The sequence below is a fragment of the Sinohyriopsis cumingii genome, chromosome 17, assembly GCF_028554795.1.
Source record: "Sinohyriopsis cumingii isolate HCF-2022 chromosome 17, ASM2855479v2, whole genome shotgun sequence".
Lineage (NCBI taxonomy): Eukaryota > Metazoa > Mollusca > Bivalvia > Unionida > Unionidae > Sinohyriopsis > Sinohyriopsis cumingii.
The window spans coordinates 114,084,555-114,112,270 of NC_142977.1; the positions used below are offsets into that span (position 1 = coordinate 114,084,555).

Consider the following 27,716-nt stretch of genomic DNA (forward strand, 5'->3'; position numbering starts at 1 on the left):
GATCTCTCTTCAAGGCACTTTTCTAAGTTAAGTCCAACCCTATGTGGATATTTTATGCGTTGTGAAGTTGCCTTCTCTGAACCTATCGACGGATTTTATCAACCTTACATTAATTTTCGAAGGAAATTACTGTTTCAATAAGTTATTCAAGTCTCTTTGTAATGTTTGATCATTTCTGCATTGATATTTTAAATTCTTTTGAACGTTTTCCATGTTCACTCCTACATTGATATTTAACCTTTTGTAACGCTACATTATATGGCTATTTAGAATTTGTATTGTTTTACTTTCATCACCTTCTGTTTTTTTTAAATGAATTCATTTTCCTGGAACGTTATTCATTTTGTTATTCTCGAGTCATTCAATTCGTGTTTCAATTACAGTTTTTATCAGCTTACAAATATTTTAAATGAATCTTGAAACAGAAATTATTGCTAATAAATAGCAATAACGTCCTGGCGTAATTGGTGGCAATGACTTTATGTCAGTGCTAGAAATTTGTGGCACTCACATCAAGTCAGTACTATAAATTACGTGCTGGTTTTCATCTGTTTGATATTTAAAATGAATGAGAGTGAAACTTATCAATCTAGCACTTAATACTAGAATGTATAAGCTCAATTTACAATTAATGAAAATATGTTATCAACTTATAGCTTAATACTAAAATTGAATATTCCAATTTAAAATGAATGAAATTGAAAGTTATCAATCAAGTACTCACACAGAAATTGATAATACCAATTTAAAATATAGAAACCCATTAAAGAATTTAAATACTTTTGATAAGATTTTACTAACGCTGTTTTGGAGAATTTTAATATTATGATAATTCAAAATTATTTGCGAAATGTTTACAGGAGGGATTGAAACCTTCCCATATACAATGCAACATATACTTATGAACACAAAGAAAGTACCAAACATACATACAAATAAAACACAATATAAATTAATTGAACACAGTTTAATTTTAATGTAAGGATGGTCATTGTCAATGACGTATGTAAAAATAATATTCATTTCTTATAAGGGTAGTTCCAATAAAATCGTATCACCAAACTCCTTAACCATATAAAGAGGTATACGAGATATTTGGGGGGATTCATTAGGCTGGTCTAAAGAAGGCAAAAATGTGTCATCCTACAGTATTAAAGCAACCTATTGGGCAACCAACCTATCACATCAACCTAATGAGCAACCAATCTATTACACCTACTTGGCAAAAATCCTATTACAGCAACCTACTGAGAAACCAACATATTACAGCAACCTACTGAGCAACCAACATATTACAGCAACCTACTGGGCAATCAACCTATTACAGCAACCTATTTGGCAACCAACCTATTAGAACAGAGATGGGTAAACTTTCCAGTGCATGTGCCGCATACACATATTTACACCTTGTCGCGGCCGCATAGTTCATTAAGTAAAATAATTAATATTTGAAATCGCAAAAACAAAAGGTTTTTCTAAACAACATCTAATTAATTTTCAGTTCTTAATCTGTTGTTAATATTTGAAAACTTAAACTTAAACTTCAAAAGAAGCACATTTATTTGATAAACAGAGTAACATAAACAGAGTCAGTGCGAATGATGACTTGTCCCTAGGCCGCATGAAAACCTTTGGCGGCCCACCCCTGTATTAGAACAACATATTGGGTAACCAGCCTATTACAGCAACCTATTGGGCAAGCAACCTGTTACTGTAACCTACTGGCCAGTCAACCTATTATATCAGCCTATTGAGCAACCATCTAATTCTACTGAAGAAAGAAAACTTACTATATTTTAAAACAAGTCAACAATTAGAGACAATAGTTCTACAGAAGCGCCCTCTAGAAGTATCCGTTTCAATGAGATAATCTGTACGAGTCCCCAAGAAAACAGAAGTGCAAGTAATTAACACTAATGAACCATTTGAGCAACAAATAGTAGAAGCAATAACTAGAATAGATGAAGACTGTGGAAGAATTAACAGTGATTGAAATTATGCTGCAGGTGTTATGTAAATGCAATGGAAGTAATTAAATTAGAAACCAAATCAAAAATGAAATGTGCTGTTGAAATGTATGACAAAGACAAAGAACATAAAAGGAGATTGATAAAGTTAAAGATCCAGATAAAAATAAATTGCAAAGATGTTGCAGAATGAAGAAAGCAAAGACGCCCAAAGAATTCGACATTTAACATAGAAAATATCGGTGATGTCGATCTCAGAGTTAAAACAAATGTTATTATCAGGCGATAGGTTAAAACATTGGTTCAAAGCGAAAACTAACCAGTCTTACTGTTTTCAAGCTGTTGGTGTCATAGAAACAAGTCCGCCTGTTTTCGTAGCTATTGTTATGACGGTAACAAGTCTAATTGTTTTCACAGCTATTGGTATGTTATTAACACGTCTGACTGTTTTCGTAGCTATTGTTATGACGGTAACAAGTCTAATTGTTTTCACATCTATTGTTATGTTATTAACACGTCTGACTGTTTTCATAGCACCTGGTATGACAGTAACAGGTCTTACTGTTTTCACAGCTATTGGCATGTAATTAACAAGTCTGACTGTTTTCACAGCTATTGGTATGACAGTAAAAAGTCTGAGTGTCTTCACAGCTATTGGCATGATAGTAACACGTCCGACTGTTTTCAGAGCTATTGTATGATGGTAACACGTCCGACTGTTTTCACAGCTATTGGTATGATGGTAACAAGTCGGACTGTCTTCACAGTTATTGGTTTGATAGCAACAAGTCTGACTGTATTCACAGCTAGTGGTATGTTAGCAGCTATTGGTATAATAGCAACAAGACTTAGTGTCTTCACATCTATTGGCTTGATAGCAATAACATTTGGTATGACTATAGCAAATGTTGAATACGTTCAACTATCGACGGAGATAGTGGAAACGGTAGTTCCATAGATTCAGTGATTGTTATGTACATTTAATTTGCTTTTTTTTTCTCAGTGCTTATATGTTTTGTATAATTGTATTAAGTACATGACCTTCTCCAAAATCAAGTTCATTTATTTTGTAAAGAACATAATATATAGTTATTATTTCTTTATAAATGTAGATCAAATATTACGATCATTATTAATGGAAGTAAACATGCTTATCTTGAGTCTAGGACATTGGTATTCCCCACAGATAAACCTGTAGTACCCGATGTTTTATCATATTTTTCATTATTAATTTAGAAATAGACCTTGCCTTATTGATAACTTAGAATGTTCTAGAACGGAAAATTCCATTAAATGACAAAATATTTTTTCCGAAAATGGTAGTTTTGACCAAGATCACGAAGAGAAGTTTATAATCTTGTTTACTTTAGAAATGATTAATCCTTGCATTTAACATCTGAATCTAAATCAGATTTAGTGTTGTGTTCAGTATTTCGTTTGGGTGGATTTAAGTATTCAAATAATTATTCACTCGAAATTCAAAGTGCTCCTAATTAATATTCTTAGATTGGAACATTAAATTGGAATTATAGTGATTTCAGGCAAGAACGTTTTGGATTACAGTATTGTGATTCATCAAAAGATTGTACATCTCCACACCATAGGCTAATACAGGCACCCCAACACATTCAGAGTTCAAGCTTTTTTGGAACACCATTGGAATTTATTTAGATCTCCATTCATTAGGACTAGTGGCAATACTTTTTTGATGATTTGGGATTTAATTGACAATACAGTAAATGTATGTTAAATTTTCACTTTGAAATCTGTATAAAAAAATTTTTTATTGAATTTAACGAAACTTGTTAGTTTTCGCTCTGTTCTGTTACTTAGTTTAAGACCATATAATCGTAACAGGATTAATTTAAACAAAGATGGAAAATATCACTGATTATTTATCTCGATTTCCTGACAAACGCTGCAGCAGTTCTTTTTGACTGGTATCAATGAGAGTGTAATAACCCGGTATCATTTGCAGTGTAATAATCCGGTATCATTGGCAGTGTAATAACCACACTTTTGACATGAACCAGAAAAACTTACTTTTTTAATGACTGGTGATGCATTGTGTCAATTAGCTTGTCATTAGCAATTGATTTCAAAGGTTTATTATCAGTAACAAAAGAATAAAAAACACCAAAACAGTCATACATAAAAATATTTTACAGCTGCAAGATGATAAATCCACCATAAACTTGGATTATCAGCACAAATTATCTGTGTAGACATCTCAAGCAGTACAATGTATTCAACAGTTAATGTGCTGCTCCTAAAATGTGATTGGACACGATGATTATTAAATCAGCCTTTGTCACTAATTGTATGCATTATTCTCCGTTTTCTGAGATATTCATCAGATTGTGAAACTCCTTCTTGAAATTGTCGGCTGATGTTAGGGTTAGGGTCATAAACAGGACGTAATTATTTTTATTCTGAATAAATATTTGTGATTAACAAATACAAAATAAGGAAAACAAAAAATGAATATTAAGACAATGATTTTAAATTGAATGAATGAAGCAAATACAGTATATTAAATTTGATTAAAGAATACAAATTTGTAGAAAAAAAAGTCATTCTTAAGGACCTTTATCCTTGAAACGGCTCGTGTATCGTATAACCACTTACGGAAATAGCACACAGTTGCAAACGGTGTAAATGGCTAAGCTGGGTCACTGCTGTACATTACTATCATTACAATTAGGAGTCAAAGTGCATGGCGGGAATCCGGATCTAGAGGAGGATTGTGGGACGACTGCAATGGATCATCAATTACGATTTCAACTACATGGGGTACACCCAGATCTATGGGAGTATTATGGGACGGCTTACCTGTTTCAGTGCTGTTCTTTGCAATTAGTTTTACGTACATGACGTAGACCTTGTTCTGCATGAGCATTATTGTACGGTTGATCTGGATCAGCGCTGTTCTTCACAGTTTAGTACACGGTATAGACCCTGATCCGCAGATGTATTATGCGATGCCTGAGCTGGATCAGCGCTGTTCTTTACAGTTTAGTACACGGTGTAGACCCTGATCCGCAGATGTAGTATGCGATGCCTGAGCTGGATCAGCGCTGTTCTTTTACAATAACATTTTCAAGTACATGGGTAGACCCTGATCTGCAGATATATGATGCTCTTGACCATCACTGTTCTTTGAAATTACAATTTCATGTGCATGGTGCATACCCTGATCTCCAGTTGCATTATGGGATGGCTGACTGGATCAACGCTGTTCGTTTACAATTAATAGTTTTAATGAATGGCGTATACCCTGGTCTGCATGTGTTTTACGGGACAGATGAGCTAGGTTAACACTTCTGTAGAATTACGATTCCAAGTGATCTCTAGGAATACTGTGTGACAGCTGAGCTGGGACAACGATGTTTCACGTCTTCAGTACCTGATGTAGACCAAGATCTGCAGGCGTATAATGAGATGATTGAGGTGGGACAACGCTGTTTATCCATTGTGTAGAACCGGTTCTGCAGGTGTATTATATGACGGTTGCCCCGAGTTAGCCTGCTCTTTACAATTACTATTTAAAGCGAATTGCGTAGACCCTGATTTACTGCCGTTGTTAGACTGTTGAGCTGGGTCTTTGTTGTCCTCAATTAGCTGCACATAATTCATGGTTAACAACGGTTATATCATATTTGGGCTTTCTTTACTTTTGTCGTTGATTTTGCTAATAGTATGAAGGGTAAAATTAATGACCTGAAATTTCTTTTCAGGAGTTGCCTTAAACCATGGGTGCACAACCTTTTACGGCCAAGGTCCAGATTGCATTTTCTAAGACCACTTGAGTGCCGCAAACAATAATTTTTTTAATATAATAATTACTATTCACAGGCCAGATTTCCGTGTTGTTTTAATTTGCCATGAGGGCCGAACAGAACACATTCGCGGGCCGGATCCATTCCGCGGGCCACGGGTTGTTCACCCCTGCCTTAAACCATGCGATCTTTCGTGTGCTTGCGAGTTACCGTTCTTGCGTATCAAGAAAAGCAGCAAGATAATCGTACATACAAAGTTAAACAGTTTACATTAAAGCATTAGGCTGTATGTGTCGAGGACAGACGACTGTCATAGAAACAAAAGAAGGAAAATAACGCGATGGTCGCAGTGTGTATGGTCACCTGATGGGCACACTGGTCATTTGAAATCTTTCAGAGATGAGGTATGTATACTTGCTTACTTATTTAAGGTAACTTCGCAATAACATAACTAATCAGCTATCATTGCATCCTAAAATATAAATATTTTTTCTCTGACTTTCGCTGGAGATATGCTGACCAGCCAAGACAGTTGCATGCATTCAAGTAAGCAGAAAACAAGATGTGTATTGAGTTCAGACCTTTACATAGACTGACAAATCAAACTGGTATCTGATCAAATCGATGCAAAAAAAACCCAACATGGTTTGCTCCAAAATGGTCTGACGTTTTTCATCTCTTCGTCGGATGCTAGGCTAATTGAGTCATTCTGCACTTGTTGTACACTCCTGAAGTCCCTAAGAACATCACTGATATGCTTTCTGTGATTTTCTTGGAAATTATCTGGTTATCTGGGCAGTGAGGAAAGTTATTTGTATCCAGTACAAAGCAGCACTAAAGCCTATTGCGAAAAATAAAAATATTTATTGAGTTGATATTCTTGGACTACGCGTAGAGCAACATGCAACAACTTATGTATTCGACCTGCACTCAATTCCATATCCATTCTCCAATCTATACAATTGCATTGAATGTAAACGGTAAAGTGATACTGTCTGGAATTTTGTTTACACATCGATAGATTCTGCGGTGTACATTTGGTTCTCCGTTTCCAAGTCATTTGATATCAAGTTTTATCTATATCAACGCCTTAAACCCTAATAATAACAATCCCCACCCCCACCCCCCGTGATATCGGATCAAAATTTACAAGCCACAAATGAAAATAGACCATTAGATGTTAGAACAATGTATTTGCACAGACCTTCCTACACTTACCCCTATTTCCGAATAAGGCATATGGCAGGCTTTACAAGCCAATCTTTGAAAACTATAGCATTTCGCTTCGACATGTTCCAGCAACTGTTATTAATGGTCGGAGTGATATGTTAAGCAAGGGATCTCGCTAAAAACGGACACGATTTTGCTTTTGAAATATCGAAATGCGTAGAAAATAACAATAACAATTGCTATATCACCACGTGCCATACGCAAGCGTAATTTTAGACAACAAAAAGGAATAGCCTGGTTTAAAAAGCATCAACTAATTTTTTTCTTCTATAAATTGATCATAACAATATATCACATGCATGATCCGCTATGACACACTACCCGATATTACAGTATAAAAAAATCGACGACTCTAGGCTAGCAAAGATCTGGCTATGCATTCTGTCGCATTTGAGAGGCAAATGAAAGAAAACTTCGATCTACATAAGAGTGAATGTTTTAATTACGACATATGTTGATCTGATGACAGAAAGGAAAGTAAATTGGAACTATAAAGATCAAACCTAAAGTTAACACGGCGTCCATTTACTTTGTGAGCGATCAGGTGACATTTAAACATCGATAAATACCCAGCCATGACCAATATATATGTGTGCGTGTGTGTCTGTGTGTCTGTCTGTGTGTGTGTGTGTGTGTGTGTGTGTGTGTTAATGGCACATCAGCGCAATTCAAAGTGTCAGGTAAGTTTCGGTATCAAAAATGATTGCATGTCAAAGATAAAGGCAAAATCGGGAGAAAAATCTAACTCAAAGTCACTCTTTCCTATTTCTTAAAAATAAACCACACAAGTTTAAAAGGTGAAAGGCTTTATCAGTTTTAGTATCATCGTGGGACCCATCTCATTGCAACCATCGTGGGACCCATTCCATTGCAACCATCGTGGGACCCATCGTAACGTAACCATCGTGGGACCCATCCCATCGTGGGACTCATCCCATCGCAAGCACGTGGTGATGTGCCTCTTGTATACCCCGTAGCCTGCAGTGGGATCTCCATGTTCGACATCATAGCCTGCAGTGAAGTCTGGATCTTGGAAATCCAAAACCCAAAACTAGTTGTACTAAAATCAGTGAAAGACCCATCATGAACTAATATTTATGCAATATGTCCTTGCTTTAAAATAAGCTATATTTCATATTTATTTTTTCAATATTATATCGGCAGTTATTTATAACATAAATGTTATTTTCCCGTACAACATAAATTATCATCCATTAAGACTGATAATGCACATATACGAGAAAAGAACTTCGAGAACTCGAACTATTGTGAATCCAACATTTAGCTTTGTTGGAGTTTGAAAACTCGAACTGTTGTGGATCCAACATGTATTTTTTGATGGAGTTCGAAAATTTGAACTGTTGTGCATCCAATGTTAATTTTGTTCTACTTTCTATCGTCTAAGGCATTCGTTCCCATGTGTATGTTTTTTCGGATGATTGATGTTCGATATATCGGGACATGGCTGTATTTCTCTATAGCCGTAACCATACAAATAATAAATACTGTAGCAATATGATAAACATACTGTTTAAATACTGGATGTATATTGTTCTTGCTGTTATGTATTGTTCTTTATTCTTGCTGATTTTCTTCTTTTCACAGTCGTGCGACCTTACCTTACAACTTTGTATCTTTTAATGACCCAGCGAAAAAATTGGTCCTTAATGTCCACCTAAAAAAGACTGTCATTTCATTGGTAGCGGTGTCGATGGACCTTTAAAGATTCGCGGACACATCTAGAGAACCCTGCACTGACGTTCATAGTGGGGAATGTTTCAATATAGGTTTTATATACCACAGGTGCAACGCCCCTAACTGTTAAGATTGAAAAAACTTCAAAAGGAGGCTCTGTATATTGCATTGATATTCGATTATATGCATGGGCAAGTATGTGGAATAGAGATTGGGCCTAGTATTGATATTGGATATAAGGCGGAGAATAAAATATAAGTTTTATTCTTGCTGGGGCGAATGATAAGCGGCTCTTTACTACTGTGGAGAAAGATAAGTGGTTCATACAAAAACCTAAAGGAGTGGGGGGGGGAGAAGTAACTAAAGAGCAAAAATGCAAGAATGTTGATGTGACATCATCAGCGATGGAGGTGTCGACATTGTCATCAACAACAATAGCAGCAGCAACAAAAACAACAACACGGACAAGAATTAAGTCTTGAGAATGCTGAAGGAATTCAAACTATATAAAACAAACAAAGAAAATTTCCATTCTTGGAATTTAAGACTGCTAAAATAGAACAGAAACAACTTATTAAGAGGAATATCACACGAAATTTCTGAGCTTAACTTAAAAAATTAATTTTCAACACGAGGGTAGCCAAATAAATAGTTTCTTTATATCGTGGTAACGGCAGATAAAAATCATAATCAAATGCGGGGCAAAAGGTAAGGAAACAAATGACTTTAAACTGGGGAAATATAGCAAAAAGAACTCGTATATATGACGAAATACGGGACTATGATTAAAGAGTCGACATAATCCCAAATGTCATTGTTGAAGGTACAAAACCCTCTTTCCTTTGCCCTGTGTATCGGTTTGCATTAATTGATTATATTTGTACATTCACCCAAAGTTTGGATACTCCATTTTTGATTAAGGAATTATATTTTGATATGTACCCAAAGTTTGGATATTCCAATTTTGACTAACGGATTATATTTTGATATGAACCCAAAGTTTGGATATTCCAATTTTGACTAACGGATTATATTTTGATATGAACCCAAAGTTTGGAATTTCATTTTGGTATACTAGTCTTATTTATTCGTTGATGCTGGTAGACTAACCAACCAAATGTCAGTAATTTGATCAAAATCATTTATGAATAACAAATGTAATTAATCTAAATCTAAAGAGACTTTATGCATACGAAATACGACATAATGCCTCGATATCAAATGATTTTTATGTATACGATATAATGCCTCGATATCAAATTATTCTTATGTATACGATATAATGCCTCGATATCAAATTATTCTTATGTATACGATATAATGCCTCGATATCAAATTATTCTTATGTATACGATATAATGCCTCGATATCAAATTATTCTTATGTATACGATATAATGTCTCGATATCAAATCTTTATGTATAAAATATAAATGCCTTGATATCAAATGATTTTTATGTATACAACATAATGAATCGATATCAGATCTATTTTTCTACTTCAGGACATCTTGAAAAGAAAACAACTTTATCCCGCTTTACATTTATCAAAATTAATTTATTTACAGTATAATTGCAAATTCATGCAAGAATTTCTTCAGATGAAGAACTAAGAATCAACGCTGCAGAAAGAACTAGTACATTTTAAACGAAACCGCTCCGGTTACATAAGTGGTTAGAACATCCGTCTCAAATGCATGAGGTCGCGAGTTCGATCCCCGGCCGAGTCATAGCAAAGACTTATAAAAATGGTACTAGCATCTGCCTCGCTTGGCGCTAAGCATTAAGAGGTTAGTGTTAGGAGTGGTCGGCCTGGTGTCAGGATAATGTGACTGGGTGGGACATCATGCTACATGTCTGCAGCATGATGCCCCATTGCTAGACATCACTATAATCTGCCACACTGCAGACATCGTAGCAATATGACTAAAATTGTTAAAGCTACGTTAAAAATAAAAATCACACACACACACACACACACACACTTGAAACAGATATGGTAGATATTGAGAGAACTAGTACATTTTTTTTAATAAAAAAGAGTAGAAACGTTAATGCAAGTTATAATTAGTATTACTCACCTCCACCATTTCTATAGCATATATAAGGAAATCGCCAAACATTTCCTAAATCCACAGCAAAGCCGATAACGGAAAGAAGGAAGTCTACTTTCTTACCCCAAGTCTCTCTGGTTTCACCTTCCTGCCCTGAATCAGCATTAACTATCACCTTTACACTTATATCATTCGCCGTTATGTTTTCCTGGGGTAGGACTGGTATCCCGTTTGGTAACAATTTTTCACATACTTCTGTCATTTTTCGGCTTTTGTAAAAGTAAAATCTAATAAAGCGCTTCACTGTAAAATTCCCATTGGATTTGACAGTGCCACTAATGTTTGTAGAATTGGAACAGCCTCCACACAAAATTCCTCCAGCTATTTGCGGTGGAAATTCATAACTATTAATCCTTGTATTAAGAACAGTTTCTCTTCCCGAACTATTAACTATATTACTATCGAGTGCTGCTGCATTTATATTATCTAGCCCTGTGATGATAGACTGGACTCCCTCCTTGTCAGTGTTCGTGCAACTATTCCTTCCGTCAAGTGACACACTGGGTGTATACCGGTCAACTAAATGTACGCTCTGTTTTATTGAAAGTATAGAGCTCTCGTCTTTCAGCGAGAACACGGGATTCTCGAATGCTGTGATTTGCAATACATGTTCTGGGCTAATACTCAGCTGTGACATTTCTAGTTTCTTTCTTCTAATAGTTATTTTGACAAATAGATGCGCGGTGATAAATTAATTATCGGTGCGCATCGCTGAGTCTGGAAACAGAGAGGTTCACGTGCCATCTCCTTTTCGCTGTCTTTTTTTCTGTAATTATTGAAATAAACTGATTATAGCATTTCTATATCGTCCTATAAGCGGCATTCAAACACCTAATATGCGCACCACACCAGTAAACAATTATTGTACCGTCGCTCCTCAAATATTCAACTCTTCCCTCATTCATAGTTCCTTTTTTTCGGGGGGGGGGGGGGAACATAACTATCAGGTTTGCTTTTCTAAATCTTTAGTAGTTAGGGTACATTTCCTAAAAAGAAAATTAGTCATCATGTTTCTTTTCTTAAAAAAAAAAAAACAATTATTGAAAATGAACAATGTTGTGTGAGATAGGAATTAACCCATACTTGTGGACCTTAATTCGGCTGACTGAGTTAGACGTGATAACATATTCAAAACGCAAGTATGGCCAGATTTTGACGTAAACTTAAAGTTATTTGTTTATGAGAAGATAAAGGTGTTTGATCAAATCGGGAAACATACACACTGACATAATTGTCTACCAAAGTACATACCAGCACATATGCATGTATGTATGTATGTATGTATGTATCTATTTATGCATGTATTTATGAATGTATGTATGTGTGTGTGTGAGTGAGTGCGTGCGTGAGCGTGCGTGCGTGCGTGCGTATGTATGCATGTATGCATGCATGCATGCATGCATGCATGTATGTATGTATGTATGTATGTATGTGTGCGTGCATGCGTACTTGTGTATGTGGGTATATATGTATGTATGTATGTATGTACGTACCTACGTACGTATATATGTATGTATGTATGTATGTATGTATGTATGTATGTATGTATGTGTGTGCGCGTGAATATGTATGTATGTATATATGCATGTATGTGCGTATATGTATGTATGTATATATGCATGTATGTATGCATTATGTATGTATGTATGTATGTATGTATGTATGTGCGCGTGCGCATTTATGTATGTATGTATGCATGTATGTGTGTGTGTGCGTGCGTATTTGTGTATGTATGTATGTATGTAAGTGTGTGCGCGTGCGTATGCATGTATGTATGTATGTATGTGTGTGTGTGTGTATGTATGTATGTATGTATGTATGTACTTCACATATATAAAGGAATAAACTTTTTAAGCATCCATGCAGTGTTGATTGGATGGTATCGAGCAACACTTTCAATCGATTATTGGCTTTATCATGCCGTGAAAATTGGCAGCTAATTGTCTTTCTTAACGATACACCCAGGCAGCCTACCTGGGCTGGCCTAAGCGGGTATCGAAACCTGTGACACATGGATCACGTGACTGATGCTCTAGCAACTGCATTATCCCGACAGGAAATAATCCATTTGAATAACATGTAACAAGATGAAAATGCGAGTAATTTTACAATAGGACTAGAAATCATACTGCATAACGAATTCTGAACGTTACTGAAAAACGTTTTGGTACATCTATATTATCTTGAGATTTCACAGCATGCACAAGAGAAATTAAAAACAAACTTTTACCAGTAAAAACTAATAGATCGATTAAGTGCTTTACTTTCAGTCATTAAATACAACTTCCAGAAGGAACTGATGGACATTACCCGGCTGTCGGACAGTATTCTAAATATAGCCTCCAGAAGGCCTTGATATATATTACCCTGTTTTCGGACAGTATTCTAAATGCAATCTCTAGAAGGCCTTGATAGACATTACCCTGCTTTCGGACAGTGTTCTAAATAGAATCTCCAGAAGGCCTTGATAAAAATTATACTGCTTTCGGACAGTGTTCTAAATAAAGCCTCCGAAGGCCTTGATAGGCATTACCCTACTTTCGCACAGTGTTCTAAATAGAGGCCTTGATAGACATTACCCTGCTTTCGGACAGTGTTCTAAATGCAATCTCCAGAAGACCTTGAAAGACATTTCCTTATGTTCATCCACAAGGCAAATATCAAACGTCTAAGTACATGTGTACGCACAGGGTATCTTCGTGACTAACACCCTAGTATCCTCTGTGTTAAAAATGACTCATTCAATACTGATTCAATACTCATTCAATACTGATTCAGTACTCATTCAATACTGGTTCAGGTTTTGAAAACGTTAATGATGAAAGACGCTAAATAAAGATAGCTTTTCCTATCCTGTACATTCACTTAACTCTCACCGATAGTACTATGAAATGCACTCATCGATTGCGCTATGAAATCTACTCATAGATAGTACAGTGAAATGTACTCATAGATTTTATTGTGAAATGTACTCATTGATAGCACAGTGAAATGTACTCATAGACTTTACTGTGCAATGTACTCATTGATAGCACAATGAAATGTACTAATATACTTTACTGTGAAATTTACTCATTGATAGCACAATGAAATGTACTAATATACTTTACTGTGAAATGTACTCATTGATAGCACAATGAAATGTACTCATAGACTTTACTGTGCAATGTACTCATTGATAGCACAGTGAAATGTACTAATATACTTTACTGTGAAATTTGCTCATTGATAGCACAATGAAATTTTACTCATAGACTTTACTGTGAAATGTACTCATTGATAGCACAATGAAATGTACTAATATACTTTACTGTGAAATTTACTCATTGATAGCACAATGAAATTTTACTCATAGACTTTACTGTGAAATGTACTCATTGATATCACAATGAAATGTACTAATATACTTCACTGTGAAATGTACTCACTGGTAGCACAATGAAATTTTACTCATAGACTTTACTGTGAAATGTACTCACTGATAGCACAATGAAATATACTCATATACTTTACTGTGAAATTTACTCATTGATAGCACAATGAAATATACTCATATACTTTACTGTGAAATTTACTCATTGATAGCACAATGAAATATAGTCATATACTTTACTGTGAAATTTACTCATTGATAGCACAATGAAATGTACTCATAGACTTTACTGTGATGTAGCAGGATCTTATATTTTATAATTTTATATATTCATGTTTTCATTATTGTGTCATTATCATTTTACGCATATTTAGCCATTTAGGCAACCTTGAACCAGGATTACCTGTTCGAGTTTTGTTCACTGAGCAATGAAGCTACCCTGATCACTGTTCATACTGGGATGTTCTGTTGTATGACAAAGTGGTAAGTTACTTTCTGGTTGGTTAGTTTGCTACTTGTCCGTATAAGCAACATAGTATGAACAGCATATTAGTGGTGGTCATTCCACTGGAGCTTCAGAATGGTGCTGGTCATGCGATTGCAGTAAAAAAAAAGTGCCTGGTGATTCTTTTGCTTCAAGGAAAATATGCCTTGACCTTTGTCCCATATGATAATGTAAATAGATTTATAATATGGTTAATGTAACAGTTTATTTTATATGTACTCTGTATATTTCTCTAAAATGTATATTGATATATTATAGTACCTTAACTAGGTTATCAACCTGCATATTCTTTTCTGAGCCTATCATTATGTTCATACGCTTGTCTGTCTGTCTGTCTGTCTTCTTTCTACTTTTGCTCTACACACTGATTGTTTTTTCAGCTTTATTTGATCTACTGTCTCTCTAGCTGGATAATTTAACAAATATATGGGGTAGTAAGTCGTTCGTATTGAATGTACTGTAAACATAATAAATGTATACATGCAGAACAATAATGCACTGATGTCAATATTATTTAGTTGAGACCGCTCTGGTGGTCTAGTAGTTAAAGCCTCCGCCTCGGATGCGGGAGGTCGTGGGTTCGATCCCCGACCGAGTCATACCAACGACTTACAAAAATGGTACTAACAGGTGCCTCGCTGGGCGCTAGGCATTAAGAGGTTAGTGTTAGGACTGGTCGGCCTGGTGTCAGGATAATGTGACTGGGTGGGACATCATGCTACATGTATGTGGCATGAGTCCCCAGTGCTAGACATAACTATAAACTGCAATACTGCAGACATCGTAAAAAAAATTGTTCAAGCTACGTTCAAAATCCAAATCACACACACACACACACAAACGCACACACACGTTTATAGTTGTAACAAATGTATTTTTATTGTATTTGCAGGGTGTAAGAAAGCAGGAGAAATGCATTTATTTCCATTTACCAACCTCGTGCACATTAAACCCAATTTCTTATAACAAATACTGGACGTGTATTTTCTATTCTGTGAGTAGAAGGCAGTTGCTGTAACAATGAAATGTACTCATAGATTTCACTATGTAGTGTATTCATAGACTGTACTATGAAACGTACTCATATTTAGCACAATGAAATGTACTAATAGATAGCACTATGAAATGTATTCATATATAGCACTATGAAATGTACTCAAAGATAGCACTATGAAATGTACTCATATATAGCACAATTAAATTTACTCATATATTTTACTAAGTAGTGAATTCTTAGATTGTACTATTAAATGTATTCATATATAGCACAATGAAATGTTCTCATATATAGAACAATGAAATGTACTCATGCATAGAACAATGAAATGTACTCAAAGATATCACTATGAAATGTACTCAAAGATAGCACTATGAAATGTACTCATATATAACACAATGAAATGTACTCATAGATTGTACTATGTAGTGAATTCTTAGATTGTACTATGAAATGTATTCATATATAACACAATGAAATGTACTCAAAGATAGCACTATGAAATGTACTCATATATAGCACAATAAAATGTACTCATATACAAAACAATGAAATGTACTTATAGATATCACTATGAAATGTACTCATAGATATCACTATGAAACGTACTCATAGATAGAAATATGTAGTGTATTCATATATTACACTATGAAATGTATTCATATATAGCACAATGAAATGTACTCATGTAGCACAATAAAATTTACTCATAGACAGCACTATGTAGTGTATTCATATATTACACTATGAACTATATTCATATATAGCACAAAGAAATGTACTCATATGTAGCACAATGAAATGTACTAAAATGTAGAACAATGAAATGTACTCATAGAGAGCACTACGAAATATACTCATATATAGCACTATGAAATGTACTCATAGATAGCACAAAGAAATGTACTCTTATGTAGTACAATGAAATGTACTCATATGTAGCACAATGAAATGTATTCATAGATATCACCATGAAATGTACCAGTATATAGCACTATGCAGTGTATTCATATATTACACTATGAAATATATTCATATATAGCACAAAGAAATGTACCCATATGTAGCACAATGAAATGTACTCATATGTAGCACAATGAAATGTACTCATATATAGCGCTATGAAATGTACTCATAGGGAACACTATGTTGTGTATTAATAGATTGTACTATGAAATGTACTCATAGATATCACTATGAAATGTACTCATTGGGAACACTATGTTGTGTATTAATAGATTGTACTATGAAATGTAATCATAGATAGCAATATGAAATGTAGTCATAGATAGTACAATGAAATGTACTCATATAGAGCACTATGAAATGTACTCATATATATTTCTATGAAATGTATTCATAGATAGCACAATGAAATCTACTCATAGATTTTACTATGAAATTTACTCATAGATTTTACTATGAAATGTAAACACAGATAGCACAATCAAATGTGCTCATATAGTTTACTATGAAATGTATTCATAGATCGCACATTGAAATGTACTCATAGATTTTGTGTTAAATTGTATCATCGATTTTGCTATGGAATGTACTTGATTTTACTTTGCAATGTACTCATAGATTGCACTATGAAATGTATTCATATATTGCAATATCAATTGTACTCATAGATTTTACTATGAAATGTACTCATACATTTTACTATGCAGTATACTCATAGATTGCATATGCAATGTACTCATAGATTTTACTATGAAATGTACTCATAGACTGTACTATGATACGTGCTCATGGATTGCATATGCAGTGACTCATATATATTGCTAAGAAATGTACTCATATCTTGCATATGAAATTTACTCATATTTTACATGAGAAATGTTAACTTGAGGTGACTACCTTATCCAACTAACTCTCTTTTCCGTACCCAAGTATTTAATTTGAGTTCATTACCGGCTCCAGTTGACCATTGATTCAGTATTGTAGCATTAAATTTGATTTGACTACCTTGTCCAGCTGACCATCGAATTCTTACTGTAGTATTCAGTTTGATGTGACAACCTGGTCCAATTGACGATCTATTTAGTACTGTAGTATTCAATTTGATGTGATTAGTTGGTCCAATTGACCGTATCTAGTCAGCACTGTGGTATTCGATTTTTGATGTGATTAACTGATCCGGTTTACCATCTGCAACGACCAGCTGACCGTCTGTTCAGTGTCTTGGTATTCCATTTGAGGTGATTATCTGGTTCACTTGACCATCTGTTCAGCGATGTCGTATTCGATTTACGCAGTAGAGCTCGTCCTAAGAATGTTCGTAATAAATCGATGGCATCATCAAGGAATGGGGTTTCAGAGAATTTAGCAACAAATATACAACCGCCACAATAAATTCACCAAAATATGCAAAGTAAATTAATTTGATATTTGCTGTAGTAGGAATTTCATTTTTTGTCAGCATTTAGGTGCAAGTATTAGATTTCTTCTCTTACTGGTATCATTATGCGTTTATTTGATATATGGTGCCTAACATTCAATACGTGTTTATTTGATATATGATGTCTAACATACTCCCCGTGTTTATTTGGCATATGGTGCCTAACATACTCCACGTGTTTATCTGATATATGGTGCCTAAAATACTCCATTTGTTTATATCATATATGGTGTCTAACCTACTCCACGTGTTTATCTGATATATGGTGTCTAACCTACTCCACGCATTTATTTGATATATGGTGTCTAACATACACCACGTGTTTATCTGATAAATGGTGCCTGACATAATCCACGTGCTTATCTGATATATGGTGCCTGACATACTCCACGTGTTTATCTGATATATAGTGTCTAACATATTCTACGTCTTTATCTGATATATGGTGTCTAACATACTCCACGTGTTTATCTGATATATGGTGTCTAACCTACTCCATGTGTTTAGTGTTTATCTGATATATGGTGCCTAACCTACTCCACGTGTGCATCTGATATATGGTGTCTAACACATTCCACGTCTTTATCTGATATACGGTGTTTAACCTACTTCACGTGTTTATCTGATATCTGCAGTCTAACATACTTCATGTGTTTATGTGATATGTGGTGTCTAACATACTCCACTTGTTTATCTGATATATAGTGTCTAACCTACTCCACGTGTTTATCTGATATATGGTGTCTAACATACTCCACGTGTTTATCTGATATATGGTGTCTCACATATGCCACGTGTTTATGTGATATAAGGTGTCTAACCCTACTTCATGTGTTTATCTGATATATGGTGTCTAACATAGTCCACGTGTTTATCTGATATATTGTGCCTAACCTACTCCACGTGTTTATCTGATATATTGTGCCTAATATACTCTACGTGTTTATCTGATATATGGTATCTAACATACTCCACGTGTTTATCTGATATATGGTGTCTAACATACTCTACATGTTTATCTGATAGATGGGGCCTAACATACTCCACGTGTTTATCTGATATATGGTGCCTGACATACCCCACGTGTTTATCTGATAAATGGTGCCTGACATTCTCCATGTGCTTATCTGATATATGGTGCCTGACATACTCCACGTGTTTATCTGATATATGGTGTCTGACATACTCCAAGTTTTTATCTAATATATGGTGCCCGACATACTCCACGTGTTTATCTGATATATGGTGCCTGACATACTCCACGTGGTTATCTGATATATGGTGTCTAACATAACTCCATGTGTTTATCTGATATATGGTGTGTAACATACTCTACGTATTTATCTGATATATGGTGTCTAACATACTCCACGTGTATTTGATATCGTGCCTAGCTTCCTCTGCATGTTATTTATTTTATATGGTGCCATAATCTACAACTTTTTTTATCTGATATATGGTGTCTAACATACTCTACGTGTTTACCTGATATATGGTGTATAACATACTCTACGTGCTTATTTTATATATGGTGTATAACATACTCTACGTGTTTGTTTTATATATGGTGTATAACATACTCTACGTGTCTTTGATACGTGGTGTCTAACATACTCCACGTGTATCTGATATCGTGCCTAGCTTCCTCTGCAAGTTATTTAATTAATATAGTGCCATATATTATTTAATGTGGAGTCCAGCATACTCTATGCGACATCTCTATTTATAGGTTAGTTCTTGAAAGCTATCACATAATTTGACATTTTCGTGTTAAAAGACATACATAAGGGAGAACAATAATAACAAGTTAAAGATAAAACACTAGTAGTTAATAATAATTACACACAAAATTCACAAAATGTGGCAGAAACTCTGATGAATGCTTAGAATCGGCATGTGTTGTCCGTTTGATACAGGTGACTGCGTAATAAAGATAACGTGTTGTTACAGATAGCTGTAGAAGTTATATTGTAGTATGCTAACTCAAAGAAGTGGATTTCACGTACAGAAATCTAAATCACACGTTTCATGCAAACGGCGATATTTAGAAATAAATACTTTGTTAAGTTAAAACGTCCGAATTCGAAGTGTTATTGGCCTAAAAGATTTTGTCAAAATTTTTGTGGTCATTTTTTCACGGGGCGAGAAAATATTTTGCTAAAAGTCCATACTTGTGTCAACAGTTGTGAAAGATAATCCGCATTTATAAAAATCAAAGAGGATATCGATTAAAATAGCAGAGAATTGAAGAACTAATGTCTTTTTTTACTTCCAACTTCACTCGCCATGTTTAATTCTCATATAAAATAGAAAATCTGATCAACAAGTGCAGAAATTGGAATGAAATGGTTACTATAGCAACTTAATTTTAAAACATTAATAATAATGCATTTTGTGACCTATTCATTCGCATATCCGTAACTCTGACAAGAGATCGACATGCTCTCAGCTAACGTTACCGAGATTGTCAATCATTCAAGTGATACGGAGACTGTGACAGTTATTTGAGTGATGTCAAGACTACGAGAGCTATTCAAGTGATTTCGTGATTGTGACAGTTTATCGAGTGATACTGAGACTGAGAGTTGTTCGAGTGATGCCGAGATTGTGAGTCATTCGAGTGATGCTGATATTGTGAGAGTCATTCGAGTGATGCCGAGATTGTGAGAGTCATTCGAGTGATGCCCAAACTGGGAGTCATTCAAATGATGCCGAAACTGTGAGTTATTAGAGTGATGGCGAGTGTTCTAAAAGGTTTCATTATACTTTATTTCGTTCAGAGTAGTTATATAAACGTTTTATGAGACGTTATCATAGAGACGTTATATAAATTTTGTATGAGACACATACATATACGTGATAATATATATATATATATATATATATATATATATATATATATATACGTGATATAAACGTAGAATGAACGTTATCATAATAACGTTATATATAGTTATCTATTTAGAAAAGGGCACACGTATTCGTATAACAACTTGTTTTACTTTTCAATCTGGTACCAATATCACACTGATGACCGTAAAATAAATATTATGTTGCATGGGCTGATTTCTTCTACAGGTTTACACGATAAAAATAAATATTCACCTTTCGTTGGTTTTATGTACACATACTAAAGGAAACCATAGTATGTTGCATTTTTGCCGGCATAACTGATTAGGAGATGCTAATCAGTATAAATATAACGCCTTTATTATTGTAACAATAAACTGATTTGTTCAGCAATCTTATGTCAACTAGATACCTCAATCGGTATTGAAAAGGACAATAAAAGCTTTTGAAGAACAAGCAAAAATTTACAAAACTGCAATAAAATGTAAACAAACAAGTATATACGTAACTGGCACACAGCCAACTGTTTCAGGTTTAAGTTTGCTTGGTCTGTAGTGTAATGTAGGATTAACATGTGATACATTTGTGATGTTGGTATAAGATGCAACATACGGTTTGAAGTTTCACCAATCGATCTTCCTAAAATGATAGGCGGAAACGTTAACTTTGAATGAAAATAATTTTAAGTAATACAACGCTCCAAAGCTAAATTATAATTGGCTTGACGAATCACAGCAGTGCTAGAAACGGTAAGAAGATCCACAGTAGAATTAGAAATGGCATGAAAACCCACAGTAGAATTATAAATGACAGATGACCACAGTAGAATTAGAAATTGCATGAAAACCCAAAATAGAATTATAAATGACAGACGACCACAGTAGAATTAGAAATGGCACGAAAACCCACAGTAGAATTATAAATGACAAGACGACCACAGTAGAATTATAAATGGCATGAAAACCCACAGTAGAATTAGAAATGGCATGAAAACCCACAGTAGAATTATAAATGACAGGGCGACCACAGTAGAATTATAAATGGCATGAAAACTCACAGTAGAATTATAAATGACAGACGACCACGGTAGAATTAGAAATGGCATGAAAAGCCACAGTAGAATTAGAAATGGCATGAAAACCCACAGTAGAATTATAAATGACAGATGGCCACAGTAGAATTATAAACAGCATGAAAACCCACAGTAGAATTTGAAATGGAATGAAAACTCACAGTATAATTATAAATGGCATGAAAACCCAAAATAGAATTATAAATGACAGACGACCACAGTAGAATTAGAAATGGCACGAAAACCCACAGTAGAATTATAAATGACAAGACGACCACAGTAGAATTATAAATGGCATGAAAACCCACAGTAGAATTAGAAATGGCATGAAAACCCACAGTAGAATTATAAATGACAGGGCGACCACAGTAGAATTATAAATGGCATGAAAACTCACAGTAGAATTATAAATGACAGACGACCACGGTAGAATTTGAAATGGCATGAAAACCCACAGTAGAATTAGAAATGGCATGAAAACCCACAGTAGAATTATAAATGACAGATGGCCACAGTAGAATTAGAAATGGCATGAAAACCCACAGTAGAATTTGAAATGGAATGAAAACTCACAGTAGAATTATAAATGGCATGAAAACCCACAGTAGAATTATAAATGGCATGAAAACCCAAAATAAAATTATAAATGACAGACAACCGCAGTAGAATTAGAAATGGCATGACGACCCACATTAGAAATATAAACGGTACGAAGATCCACAGTAGATTTATAAATAGCATGAAAACCCACAGTAGAATTATAAATGACATGGAAACCCGCAGTAGAATTTTAAATGACGGATGAGCACAATAGAATTATAAACTGCATGAAATCCCACAGTACAATTATAAATGGCATGAAAGCTCACAGTAGAATTATGAATGGAATGAAAACTCACAGTATAATTATAAATGACAAGACGACCAACAGTAGAATTAAAAATGACATGAAAACCCACAGTAGAATTATAAATGACAAGACGACCCACGTAGAATCATAAATTGCATGAAAAACCACACTAGAATTATAAATGGCAAGAGGACCCAAAGTAGAATTATAAACGGCATGAAAACCCACAGTAGAATTATAAATGGCATGAAAACTCACAGTAGAATTATAAATGGCATGAAAACTCACAGTAGAATTATAAATGGCATGAAAACCCACAGTAGAATTATAAATGACAGACGACCACAGTAGAATTAGAAATGGCATGAAAACCCACAATAGAATTAGAAATGGCATGAAAACCCACAGTAGAATTATAAATGACAGATGACCACAGTAGAATTAGAAATGGCATGAAAACCCACAGTAGAATTTGAAATGGAATGAAAACTCACAATAGAATTATAAATGGCATGAAAACCCACAGTAGAATTATAAATGGCATGAAAACCCAAAATAGAATTATAAATGACAGACAACCGCAGTAGAATTAGAAATGGCATGACGACCCACATTAGAAATATAAACGGTACGAAGATCCACAGTAGATTTATAAATAGCATGAAAACCCACAGTAGAATTATAAATGACATGGAAACCCGCAGTAGAATTTTAAATGACGGATGAGCACAATAGAATTATACACTGCATGAAAACCCACAGTACAATTATAAATGGCATGAAAGCTCACAGTAGAATTATGAATGGAATGAAAACTCACAGTATAATTATAAATGACAAGACGACCAACAGTAGAATTAAAAATGACATGAAAACCCACAGTAGAATTATAAATGACAAGACGACCCACGTAGAATCATAAATTGCTTGAAAAACCACACTAGAATTATAAATGGCAAGAGGACCCACAGTAGAATTATAAACGGCATGAAAACCCACAGTAGAATTATAAATGGCATGAAAACCCAAAATAGAATTATAAATGACAGACGACCACAGTAGAATTAGAAATGGCATGGAAACCCACAGTAGAATTATAAATGACAAGACGACCACAGTAGAATTATAAATGGCATGAAAACTCACAGTAGAACTATAAATGGCATGAAAACTCACAGTAGAATTATAAATGGCATGAAAACCCACAGTAGAATTATAAACGACAGACGACCACAGTAGAATTAGAAATGGCATGAAAACCCACAATAAAATTAGAAATGGCATGAAAACCCACAGTAGAATTATAAATGACAGATGACCACAGTAGAATTAGAAATGGCATGAAAACCCACAGTAGAATTTGAAATGGAATGAAAACTCACAATAGAATTATAAATGGCATGAAAACCCACAGTAGAATTATAAATGGCATGAAAACCCAAAATAGAATTATAAATGACAGACAACCGCAGTAGAATTAGAAATGGCATGACGACCCACATTAGAAATATAAACGGTACGAAGATCCACAGTAGATTTATAAATAGCATGAAAACCCACAGTAGAATTATAAATGACATGGAAACCCGCAGTAGAATTTTAAATGACGGATGAGCACAATAGAATTATAAACTGCATGAAAACCCACAGTACAATTATAAATGGCATGAAAGCTCACAGTAGAATTATGAATGGAATGAAAACTCACAGTATAATTATAAATGACAAGACGACCAACAGTAGAATTAAGAATGTCATGAAAACCCACAGTAGAATTATAAATGACAAGACGACCCACGTAGAATCATAAATTGCATGAAAAACCACACTAGAATTATAAATGGCAAGAGGACCCAAAGTAGAATTATAAACGGCATGAAAACCCACAGTAGAATTATAAATGGCATGAAAACCCAAAATAGAATTATAAATGACAGACGACCACAGTAGAATTAGAAATGGCATGAAAACCCACAGTAGAATTATAAATGACAAGACGACCACAGTAGAATTATAAATGGCATGAAAACTCACAGTAGAACTATAAATGGCATGAAAACTCACAGTAGAATTATAAATGGCATGAAAACCCACAGTAGAATTATAAACGACAGACGACCACAGTAGAATTAGAAATGGCATGAAAACCCACAATAAAATTAGAAATGGCATGAAAACCCACAGTAGAATTATAAATGACAGATGACCACAGTAGAATTAGAAATGGCATGAAAACCCACAGTAGAATTTGAAATGGAATGAAAACTCACAATAGAATTATAAATGGCATGAAAACCCACAGTAGAATTATAAATGGCATGAAAACCCAAAATAGAATTATAAATGACAGACAACCGCAGTAGAATTAGAAATGGCATGACGACCCACATTAGAAATATAAACGGTACGAAGATCCACAGTAGATTTATAAATAGCATGAAAACCCACAGTAGAATTATAAATGACATGGAAACCCGCAGTAGAATTTTAAATGACGGATGAGCACAATAGAATTATACACTGCATGAAAACCCACAGTACAATTATAAATGGCATGAAAGCTCACAGTAGAATTATGAATGGAATGAAAACTCACAGTATAATTATAAATGACAAGACGACCAACAGTAGAATTAAAAATGACATGAAAACCCACAGTAGAATTATAAATGACAAGACGACCCACGTAGAATCATAAATTGCATGAAAAACCACACTAGAATTATAAATGGCAAGAGGACCCAAAGTAGAATTATAAACGGCATGAAAACCCACAGTAGAATTATAAATGGCATGAAAACCCAAAATAGAATTATAAATGACAGACGACCACAGTAGAATTAGAAATGGCATGAAAACCCACAGTAGAATTATAAATGACAAGACGACCACAGTAGAATTATAAATGGCATGAAAACTCACAGTAGAACTATAAATGGCATGAAAACTCACAGTAGAATTATAAATGGCATGAAAACTCACAGTATAATTATAAAGGACAGACGACCACAGTAGAATTAGAAATGACATGAAAACCCACAGTAGAATTAGAAATGGCATGAAAACCCACAGTAGAGTTATAAATGACAGATGACCACAGTAGAATTAGAAATGGCATGAAAACCCACAGTAGAATTTGAAATGGCATGAAAACCCACAGTAGAATTAGAAATGGCATGAAAACCCAAAATAGAATTATAAATGACAGACAACCGCAGTAGAATTAGAAATGGCATGACGACCCACGTAGAATCATAAATTGCATGAAAACTCACAGTAGAATTATAAATGGCAAGAGCACCGAAAGTAGAATTATAAACGGCATGAAAACCCACAGTAGAATTATAAATGGCATGAAAACCCAAAATAGAATTATAAATGGCATGAAAACCCACAGTAGAATTATAAATGACAGACGACCACAGTAGAATTAGAAATGGCATGAAAACTCACAGTATAATTATGAATGGCATGAAAACCCACAGTAGAGTTATCAACGGCATGAAAACCCACAGTAGAGTTATAAATTACAAGACGACCACAGTAGAATTATAAACGGCATGAAAACCCACAGTAGAGTTATAAATTACAAGACGACCACAGTAGAATTATAAACGGCATGAAAACCCACAGTAGAGTTATAAATTACAAGACGACCACAGTAGAATTAGAAATGGCATGAAAACTCACAGTATAATTATGAATGGCATGAAAACCCACAGTAGAGTTATCAACGGCATGAAAACCCACAGTAGAGTTATAAATTACAAGACGACCACAGTAGAATTATAAACGGCATGAAAACCCACAGTAGAGTTATAAATTACAAGACGACCACAGTAGAATTAGAAATGGCATGAAAACTCACAGTATAATTATGAATGGCATGAAAACCCACAGTAGAGTTATCATCGGCATGAAAACCCACAGTAGAGTTATAAATTACAAGACGACCACAGTAGAATTATAAACGGCATGAAAACCCACAGTAGAGTTATAAATTACAAGACGACCACAGTAGAATTATAAACAGCATGAAAACCCACAGTAGAATTATAAATGACATGAAAACTCACAGTATAATTATGAATGGCATGAAAACCCACAGTAGAGTTATCAACGGCATGAAAACCCACAGTAGAGTTATCAATGGCATGAAAACCCACAGTAGAATTATAAACGGCATGAAAACCCACAGTAGAATTATAAATGGCATGAAACCCCAAAGTAGAATTATAAATTACAAGACGACGCACTGTAGTATTAAAAATGACATGAAAACCCACAGTAGAATTATAAATGACAAGACGACCCACGTAGAATCATAAATTGCATGAAAACTCACAGTAGAATTATAAATGGCAAGAGGACCCAAAGTAGAATTATAAACGGCATGAAAACCCACAGTAGAATTATAAATGGCATGAAAACCCAAAATAGAATTATAAATGGCATGAAAACCCACAGTAGAGTTATAAATTACAAGACGACCACAGTAGAATTATAAACAGCATGAAAACGCACAGTAGAATTATAAATGACCTGAAAACCCACAGTAGAGTTATCAACGGCATGAAAACCCACAGTAGAGTTATCAATGGCATGAAAACCCACAGTAGAAGTATAAATGGCATGAAACCCCAAAGTAGAGTTAAAAATTACAAGACGACGCACGGTAGAATTATACAAGACATGAAAACCCACAGTAGAGTTATAAATAGAATGAAAACCTACAGTAGAAATATAATGGTATGAAAACTCACAGTAGAATTATAAAAGGTATGAAAACCCACAGTAGAATTATAAAAGGTATGAAAACCCACAGTAGAATTATAAAAGGTATGAAAACCCACAGCAGAATTATAAATGGTATCCAAACCC

At 34.6% G+C, this 27,716-nt stretch overlaps 1 protein-coding gene across 1 annotated transcript in view; it reads right to left on the reverse strand.

Moving 5' to 3' along the window:
• Window positions 1-11,293, reverse strand: part of LOC149779694 (sodium-dependent serotonin transporter-like) — a 105,955-nt gene extending 94,662 nt beyond the window's left edge. Inside the window, exon 1 of the mRNA XM_089940544.1 lies at window positions 10,752-11,293. Within this exon, the coding sequence (XP_089796670.1) occupies window positions 10,752-10,986 (235 nt within the window). The 5' untranslated portion in view covers window positions 10,987-11,293. The remainder of the gene's footprint in view (window positions 1-10,751) is intronic.
• Between the last annotated feature and the right edge of the window lie 16,423 nt (window positions 11,294-27,716).